Genomic DNA, 10,000 nt, shown 5'->3' with positions numbered 1-10,000 from the left:
CCTGTTGTGGGATTGTGTGGCTGAGTGTGTGTTTCTTTCCCTCTGCTGGAGAATTTGCCCTTCTAACAGCCTCTGCCCGCTGGCTAACTGCTCCCTCCGTTGAGGGGAATTCATATTTCAATAAAACTGGCAACCATACTGTCTGAAGTCTTGAATATGACTGACAGACCCCCCCTTACTCCCCCCCCCCCTCCCCTTTACTCCCCCCAGCCCGGTCATTGGCTCTCTCTTTCCTCGCACACTGACACATAGCATATTCTCTCTCACTCTCTCAATCGTTTTATGCACACACATAAAAACATAAACAAACACACACACACATTTCAATTTCATTTCTTCTTTACGTCTATTTAAAAGCCTGATTGACATGACAAGGATTTTTGTATCATCAAAGCACACAGACACACACACACACACACACACACACAAACACAGACGCAAACACAGACGCAAACATACAGACACAGACACAGACACAGACACAGACACAGACACAGACACAGACACAGACACAGACACAGACACAGACACAGACACAGACACAGACACAGACACACACACACACACACACATACACACACACACACACACAAGGACAGCTGAAGCATTTATCTTGTGTTTGAGACCTCCACTTCTTCCTAAAAGCTGGGTTCTCCTCTGAAGAGCCATGGCTCAAGGATTCACTGCTTTGCTGAAGAACATAATTTCCGGGCTCTGCTTTGTAGAAACCCTTGCCCAGCTAAATAGATCTGACTCCACATCCACCAATGTGGGATTGAGGCACTGGCACCTTCACTCTCACACACTGTGGAACAGTGGAAACTCATCTGCAGGACTAAACCTCCTTGGTTATTTATGAAAAAGCGGTCTGCGAGTCTCTTGTGAACTGGTTCACATTTTAGCATCATAAACATAAGCAGCACTCTGGCAATGGCTGTGCTGAAAGCCATTTTGAAAGGGAGAGGCTCTGTTCCTGGCAGAGCTAAGGATAAACTCGAGAAGAGAATCATATCAGCAAACAATCAATATTCACTAAAGGTAGAACTTCAATAATAAAACCCAACCCAAGACCACGACCCATAAACAAATACACAGTCGATAAAAGAAAATCCATGGTGATTATCCGTGGGCCTCCCTGAAGCGAGCCCAGCCCGGCGCTGGTGGTCTTTGGCAGACCGGGCCGATTGTAGCCGGCGTGTCTGGGTCTGTTTGAGGAGGATGTGGAGACTCAGAGCACAGCTGGCTGAATCCCCTCCCCAGGCGAGAGGAGAGCAGCGCGGGGGTGAGGCAGCGCAGCAGGGCCCGGCCGACTGGAGCCCGGCTCTGATCAGATGGGCCTGATTGATAACAGAGACGAGCACAGAGAGAGGGAGAGAGAGAGGGAGTGGGAGATGTTGGGATGGTGGGGGGGAAGAAAGAAATCATCCCAATCCGTTGTCATATAAAAGCTAAAAATAAACAAGTGCAGAAGAACTGTACACAAAGATTGGCTCTCTTTTTTTTCGGTCAACTGCGCCTCTTAAATAGCCATGCCCTTAAAACTCCTTGGAGAACAGTGTGATTGAGGGATTGAGGGACTTTTATATTGGAAAACAACCCACTTCCCTTAACATCCAAAAAAAAAAAAAAAGCTTTTACATGAGGGAAAACAAACATGCGATCGCAAGAGGTTGGGGGTAGAAAGCTGATGCGAGGCTGCACGTCAGGATGCGTGATGTTGGTAAGTGACAAAAAAAATGTGTCAGACAAGACAGCTGCGTTGGTGGCCAATTAAGATACCACACAAGCACCTGGTTGGAAGTTAAAAAGAATGCCGGCTCCCATCTCGATCCACACAACATCAAAAGCTATGCAGACGTGGTTCCTGCCGTTTTTTCTTTTTTGGGGGGATGGGTGGGGGAGGAGGAAATAGAAAAGAAAAAAAGATCAGACACGACGGGAGCCCTTTGAGAACTGTCATTAGCACATCACACAGAGTGCTTGAGTTCTGGGCACAAGGCGCAACGTCCTTCTGGCACTGAAAACTGCTTGGGATTTGCTGTGGTGTTGATTCATGACGATAATTATCAGAGTTAGCAGGGTGGCTGCTCAGGCTGATTCGGCAAATTCTAGCGAGGCACTGGCTCATCTGCTTTTGGTGCTGATTTGATATAATGACAGGCATGGCTCATATTGTGCTTTCATTGATACCAGTCCGTTGAAACCTCCCAGGACTATCAGACTAGGAAACCTTAGGTTTTCCCGCCAAATGAATATACCTGACTTAGTCCTTTTAGCAGCCTGAATGATATTTCATATGAACATCTCAGTATGGAGAAAAAAAACAATTCCTAGGTTTTGGATGACAGTATACTTCCAGAACTACTAAACTGCATTTCACATATAGGAATCAAACTGTATAATATTGACAGCTGTGTGACTGGTCTGTGGTTGTGCCATATCACGTAGTTTGCTGTTTCTATGATAAATGCTGCTGGTTGAGCCACCTTTGAAGCTTAATCCTGAAGTTTGTACAGCTCCCTTTTTTTAAATGTCACATTTGTCTGTCTTTTGGGATATCACATCTGAAGGTCCCCTCGTAGCTGAGGTTGTTATGAAATCACCGCTTAACTTCTAATCAAAGTCTAATGTAAAGGCTTAATTTACTCCCTCGTTCCTTTGCCTTGGCCCGCTGCCAGACTTCTTCCTTACTCCGTAAAGAAAATCATTCCATTTTGCCTCCCTTAATGAGCTGAGTCACGTCAAAGCAAACGTTAGCGCAACTCTTTAACGGGGCAGCAACTACAGGAATAATTGCTCTACCCAGTCTTTGAAGAGCTTGTGGTGTGTTTTCATGTCAACATGCGCACAAACCAGCACTTTATCTCTAAACGTCTCTACATGGTTGTCCTTGTGCATTATATCTTGCTTGTAAACCTAGGCCTTCCTTGATTAGTTTTGGAACAAATGCTCGTCAGTGCTCTGAAGTAATTAAAGATATACTCTGATCGTTCTTTGCTCTGTGAGCCATCTCTTAGATGTCAGAGTAATCTCAGCCTTGCTGGCCCTGGTCTCCTGCCCTGGTCTCCTCTCTCTTTGTTCTTGGCGCCGGGCATGTTGTGCTGGGTCTGTTGGAGAGGCCGGAGGAGCGTGGCAGCTGTGCAGGCCTCCATGTCTGAGGTGGCTCCAGAGCCTCTGCTGGAGCGTTTTGGACCGAGCGCCGGCCTCCCGCTCCAGATGGACGCTGAGCCCAGAACATCCTGCACCTTCCTGCTCTGTCTCCACCCGCATCTGCTTCTTTCTTCTCTCTCTCTCTCTGCTCTTCTCTTCTACTCTCCACTCCTCTTTCTTTCTCTTCTTTTCTGTCCTCTTTTTCCTATCATCCCCTCTCATCTCTCTTCACTACTTTTCTCTTCCCTTCTGTCCATTATTCATTGTTCCACACTCCTCTCTTTTCTCTTCTCTCGTTCAACGTTGCCTCTCTGTAGTCCTCCCAGTGAGGCCCGTATGTTAGTAGATTGGGTTTTGTAGGAGCCGAAAGGAAACACTGCAGCCTAAAGGCCTCTTTGGGAGTCTGCTCAGGAGGAGAGGGGACCTGCTGTACTTTCCCACCTGGTAATGTCTGAGCCTTTGGTGGATTCCACATTGTTATGAGGGGAAATCAGACTGGCTGCCTTTCCTCCGCTTGCCTGTGAAAACACAGAACACAGAATAAAATGTCCCCTCAATGCTTGCTTATTATGGCACCGTGTTTTATGTGCCCTCTGTAGTTACTTTTTCCATACTCATTTGACCAGGTAATGTGCAAGGGGCAAGGATGTTGTAAACGTTTTGTTTTACTTATGTGTTCCATGTTATTTAAGGACAAATTCCATACCCCGCCCCCCCCCCCCCCCCCCCCCCACTTCCTGTCATCTCTTACAAAAAGTTCAATGTAAATATTATGGACGTATACACCTGAAACATCCTTATTTAGGGTATGTACATAACATGAACAAGTCTATGCTTTGTGTAATGGTAGGCAGTTTAATACTTTTTCCAGTGAAAGTGCTTAGCTGTTAGACTGTTCTTTGGGCTCTTTGTAGAATTTGTTGCCCCAAAGACATTTGGATTAAATCAAGTGGGCCTACAGCATGAGGGAAATACTGTGTGCTTGTGTGCACATGTTGGTTTTCTGTGTTTGATTTCCCTCTGTCTTCTCATTGAGATGGATTACTTGGGAATTGTGTTGTGAAGATGCATCTGTGTTGGATGGTTATCAAACATCCAGCTTTGAACAGTTGGAGATGCATTGTAAGGTTTCCTGACATAAACTAGATGAGACCTCACTTCCTTGGATTTTCATTACCTCTTAGCTTTCCTAATGCTGAATTAAGCCATGGTTCTTTATTTTTATTTTTTAAAGAAACAAAGAAACAATTGACCTGGTTCTGTTCTCTGAAATCTTCAAATAAGAGTCAAACTGAAATCGTCTATGGAATTCTCTCCAGGACGCCCATATAGAGGAAGCCGTAGCACACCACTTCTCTCCATTCTTCTTCTCCCCCCCCCCCCCAGTCTGCCTGTCACTCTCCTCTGGACATATAAATATCTCACACAGTCTGTCTCGCACACATTTAGTCACATAGTCATTTGTTTACTTGATGACCAGATGAAATGAGCGCAGATCGAGTTCTCGTGGGCTCTCGTGTGTTTCTCTGGACCAGCATTGTGAGTAATGAGAGAACAGTTCTTCATGTCTGAATGCTCTTTTCTTCTGTGGTGGAGAGCCAGTTCCCTGGGGCATGAGGCTTTGTTTACAGTATGAAGAAAATCCAAACAAAGTCAGTATTGTTTCTGCAAAGATTTTTTTTTCAATTTACCATTCCATGCATCTTCACAAACAACCACCCACTCATGTTATTTTTTTTTTTTTTGCACTAGTAAAAATTGGAGCATTTTTGTTGTGCTTGGGGTTAAGATAAACAACGAAAAAGAAATTGGATTTTTAAATGTCTGACTTTTAAGGGACACCAAAGAAACTCCAAACTTTGTCTGCTCCCTCGTCCTCGAGAGCCCCTGTTTGTGCGGAATGTGAAACCTGCAGATGAATGAGCTGCCAGTGCCCAGACGTTAGCACTAGACTACACTGACAGGGTGGCAGCTGCTAGTGGTGACAGTGAAATGATCCGTCCTTTATTAAACAGCTCCGTCCCTGTAAAAGTGGAGGAATGTGCTCCCCTCCCTCCCTCTTCCTCTCTCCCCCTCTCTCATTCCTGCCCACTCCCCATCTCTCTCTTTCTCACTGTCTCCTGTACACCTGCAGGAGTGTGAGGCATTAAACATTAATTAAAAGTCACATTGGAGGGGGCGCTGCTCGTATCAGTCATTCCGCTGCTCCTGGCGGATTGCGGGCTGATAAGAAACGTTATTGCCTTTTTCCTGCAAAGGAGGGAGAGGTGGAGGTGGCAAAGAGTGGAGAGGAGAGGGCAGGAGATGGCTTGGGGAGAGAGAAAAGAGAAGAGGAGAGGAGGAGAGGAGAGAGAGGAGAGAGAGGAGAGGAGAAGAGAAGAAGATAGGAGAGGAGAAGAGGATTGTCCTCACGGTCCCACCTTTCAGTGCTGGGAACCACTGCACACCCTTCATTATTCTGTGCATAGAGATACGATCTTTGGTCTGGCTACGCGATCACTGATGCTCTCTCTCTCTCTCTCTCTCTCTCTCTCTATCTCTCTCTATCTCTCTCCACTAATTCCATTGGCGCTTTGAGGAAAGAAGATGCAATACAAGCATCGAAAAACGGCCCTTCAGCTGGTCTTCAAAAATAACTAATAAGACATTCCACTTAAAACCACTTATAAAGAGAATTATTTGCCGAAAATGGACAACTGGGTCAACTTTACAGCAGTTTTCAGCATTGGTCAGCCCTTATGAGCCACACAGAACCATTCCTTCAAGCTGTTTTATCCTGTGTTGAAATAGGAGCATATTAAAACCCTTCTGGTTTCAGATCCTTACAGACTATTGAACCCAGCTTGTATCAAGGGCCATTTACTCACCAGAGAGGGTCGAACAAGACTTCATTTTCTTTTTGTCCAAACCCATCAACAATTTGTCTTTGTCAGTAGGAGAGTTCTCTTCCTCCTCTCAGTCTCTTTCGTCGGCTTAATTAATTCACAGTTGCTGAAAGTTCAGGTTGGCAGGTCTGCTAAAATCCTCCTTGGGCTCCTGGTGGTAGTTCGAAGTCACACTTGGGACCTGAACAGGATGTGTTGATAAACATTCCCTTATTAAAAGTTTAATGAGAGAAGAACTTTAGATTATCCTGTTACCAGCTCGCCAAGCACTACAGAATTTCATTCAAACTTTTTAATGAGGGGGAGAACAAGCCTTACATCAATGTGGAGCCTTTTGGTGGAATTCCAGGATAATTAAATAACAGCATCATGCACAAACAATCACTTAGGATATAGCCCACAGTACACAAATAAACACACACGAAGACACACACACTAAGACACACACACTAACGATTGTGTTCATTTTCATTTTCAGGTATGGGAAAATAGTGTCAACAAAGGCAATCCTGGACAAGAACACCAATCAGTGTAAAGGTAAGCCTGTATTTTTTTTACGTCTTCACTATTGCATAAAATGTACCCGTTATGGGTTGCTTTGGTTTAGTATTCCCTTCATATAATTAGGGCATAAGATAGTATGCATCTTCATAAGAGAGCAATACCATGTATACTATGCATACTATCATCATATTTTGTATAAGGAAACCAATACACAGGGAGTATAAAGACAGCACAAAGCTGACCCCCCTAACACGCTGCAAGTCACTTTGGATAATTGCATCAACAAAGACAGTGAAAGGTATATTAGTCTGACTGAGTGAAGCAGTGCATTTCTCTGAGGTGAGTTAAAAAGGTCTGTGCCTGTGTGATTGGTGAGGTGGTCTAAGCACTCATCAAGCATATGGGCAAGAGCTGGCGTGATTGTGCTGAGTTTTTATAACGGCGACACAAGTGCTAGCACGATTGCAATCGTAGCCATTACAATGGGATAAGTTCTGGTATGATTGCCTGAGAAGTCCTTACAATGGGGTTCACTGGCGGCTTGATTGTTAGAGTGCACCTAACGGCAGAAAAAGTGATGGCGTGACTAAAGGGGTTAGCACTGGCATGAAATCGCTTCCTAGGTCCACCCTTGTTGATGCACAAAAAAGGCGGGTGCGGGTGTGGGAAGTATGTTTGTATGTGTGTGTGTGTTGGGGGGGGGGGGGGGGTTGAAGGTTTAAATATAGCTGGGAGTGAGAAGTGTGTGTGTGGCGGGTGGAAGGTGAAGGAGGTGCTTGCCTGAAATCGATGACTTAGCAGACAGTCTCTTTTTAGGAAACACTCAGGCCCGGGCCAGGAATAAACAGCTCAGCTTCCTCCTCCACAATCTGCTGGGCTGGACGCTGGCATGGCTGTAGCCTTGCACACACACACACACACACACACACACACACACACACACACACACACACACACACACACACACACACACACACACACACACACACACACACACACACACACACCCACACACAGTTGGCCAGCTCATGTGTGGTGTATGCCTTATTTTACCTGACCTTTATTTAACTAGAACAGGTCAGGCGAGAGCCAGTGCTCTCACACAATGCAGCCACGGCAGAAGAAACAGTCAGATGTGCTGCCAGCACACAAACTATGACCGACAGGGGTGAAATCCCTCAGAGCATTTTTCTCCTGTAAAGTTCAGAGCCTTGCTCAGGGGCCCAGTGGTAGCAGGTCTTTATGAGGGGAGCAGACCTGCAGATGCAAGCATGATTCCCCTCCTGGGACACCGTCCTGCAGTGTCTCGGTAACAGGTCAAACCAAAGGGCCAGACTGCCACCCTGCATCTGTGTTTACACAATGCATGTGGGCTACACAAAGCTCACACGTTGTGTTGTGTTGCCCAGTACAGGGAGTATTCAGCTGTTTGGATCTGTCGAATTACACTGGCCATTTAAGACCTACCCCTAGGCATTTACATTGTGGCTTTTACTGTCGATGTGCTAGTTTCACTGGAGGGTCGTAATTTTAAGACATTCAGCAGTTTTTGCTTACTCATGCTGTGCACAAGAACACATTTCAATAAGACTGAATTATGCAACATAATAGTGTGTGAAACTGAAAGACAATCATCTCTGTATGTTGTGTGTGTGTTTGTGGCTGTGTGTGTGTGTGCGTGTTCACATGCCAGTGTCCTGTCTATTTTGCGTGTACATTGTATGTGTGAGTGACTGTGTGTGTATGTTTGTTTGGGAGACGCTAATGAGATGTCTAGATTGCGTGTGTTTGTGTGTGTATGTGTGTGTGTGTGTGTGGTGTTTATGTGTGTGTGTGTGTGTGTGTGTGTGTGTGTGTGTGTGTGTGTGTGTGTGTGTGTGAGAGAGAGAGAGGGAGAGAGAGAGAGAAAGAGAGAAAGGGGGAGAGCGGGCCTGTATTTCTGGGACGATGGGTCTTTTGTGCGTGTACATTTTATGTGTGAGTGACTGTGTGTGTGTTTGTTTGAGAGAAGCTACTGAGAATATACCTGATATCTAGATTCCATGTGTTTGTGTGTGGTTTGTGTGTGTGTGTGTGTGTGTGTGTGTGTGTGTGTGTGTTTGTGAGGGAGAGAAATAGAGAGAGAGAGAGAGAGAGAGAGAGAGAGAGAGAGAGAGAGAGAGAGAGAGCCTGTATTTCGGGGATGATGGGCGGCACAGGAAACTGCTCCGGGGTTTAAAGGACTTCCATTTCCCAGAAATACACCCCACCCCACCCCACAACCCCCCCCCCCTCCACCCTGGCAATGGCTGTCCACACTGATCGGCCTCACGCCAGGAATTATAAGCACAGGAGATTAGATGGGAGGAGGTGGGCCGGAAAAATAGAACTTATTTCATTCATAGCTTATAGTTCTCTCTCTCTCTCTCTCTCTCTCTCTCTCTCTCTCTCTCTCTCTCTCTCTCTCTATCCCTCTCTCTCTCTCTCTCTCTGACGATGTCTTTCTTCAAGCTTCACTGCATCCAGTATGAATTTACAGGATGTTTTTATTGCTCTTTTTTCTGTTTTTATTGCTCTTCAGATTTGGATCTGAGGGCCGATGGCTGTAGGTGTGAGTTTTGGCTTTTTATGAAGTGTATTTGTGGTGGAGATACGCCCCATGCAGGTATTATATGGACCCAGAGAGAGAGAGAGAGGAAGTACCACTCCCATTCATTTCAATGGCCGATGCCACGTTAGCTACTTCATCTCAGGAAGTATGAAATTGACCACGACATCTTTAAAAATATTATCCCATGGGTGCTTGCTTCCAGCACCATTTATGAGAAAAGCCAATTAGGCATCACATAGCGTGTGTTTTCTATACAGATCATAATGGATGTTCTGGCTTGAAAATTGCCCACGATTCGGGAATGTGCATTGTTGGCTATCCGTGGCTTGCTAGTAGGGTAACATTTTGCAGGAAAAAACTGTAAAACATTCAGTTATAAGATGTTTTATAGGTCCAATGGGTAAGGTCTGCAGCACATTATCCTTTCCATGGAGAGCTAATTTAATCAAGCCAACTCAAAGAAAACAACTAAGCAAAACAAGTGCTCACCCTTAGGCTAGATACAGGTGGATTGCAGTAAGGGCAATTAACAGCGGAGCACAACAGCATTGAAACTGTAATAGGACAGAATGTCTACTCCAAAAAAACACTGTACTGGAGTCAACGCAATCCACTGACAGATTCTGAAGTGCTTCTACTTCTAATTAGGGTCCACATGAAGCATGGGCTGTTGCATAGGTCTCACAAATGCACTAATTATAGAAACAAATTGTTTACTCATGAATTGAAAATAAATACTTATTTATATTGTAGCCTACAGAACACAACAATAATATTAATAGGTGCTAATGTAGGATGTTGATTAACTTCCACAAAGAGAAATGCTCAATTCATTCATATTCATGCCACCAACTTACGTCTATATTATGCA

At 45.1% G+C, this 10,000-nt stretch overlaps 1 protein-coding gene across 2 annotated transcripts in view; it reads left to right on the top strand.

Moving 5' to 3' along the window:
• The window catches only part of rbms3 (RNA binding motif, single stranded interacting protein), a gene marked incomplete at its 3' end in the record, with an annotated part of 138,733 nt that overhangs the window by 29,615 nt on the left and 99,118 nt on the right, over nucleotides 1-10,000 (top strand). For both annotated transcript variants that reach the window (XM_080858486.1, XM_080858487.1), the window contains exon 3: nucleotides 6,514-6,572. In XM_080858486.1, the coding sequence (XP_080714612.1) occupies nucleotides 6,514-6,572 (59 nt within the window). The remainder of the gene's footprint in view (nucleotides 1-6,513; nucleotides 6,573-10,000) is intronic.

The sequence above is a fragment of the Sprattus sprattus genome (genome assembly GCF_963457725.1).
Source record: "Sprattus sprattus genome assembly, chromosome: 19".
Lineage (NCBI taxonomy): Eukaryota > Metazoa > Chordata > Actinopteri > Clupeiformes > Clupeidae > Sprattus > Sprattus sprattus.
This window is presented reverse-complemented; position numbering and strand designations above follow the sequence as displayed.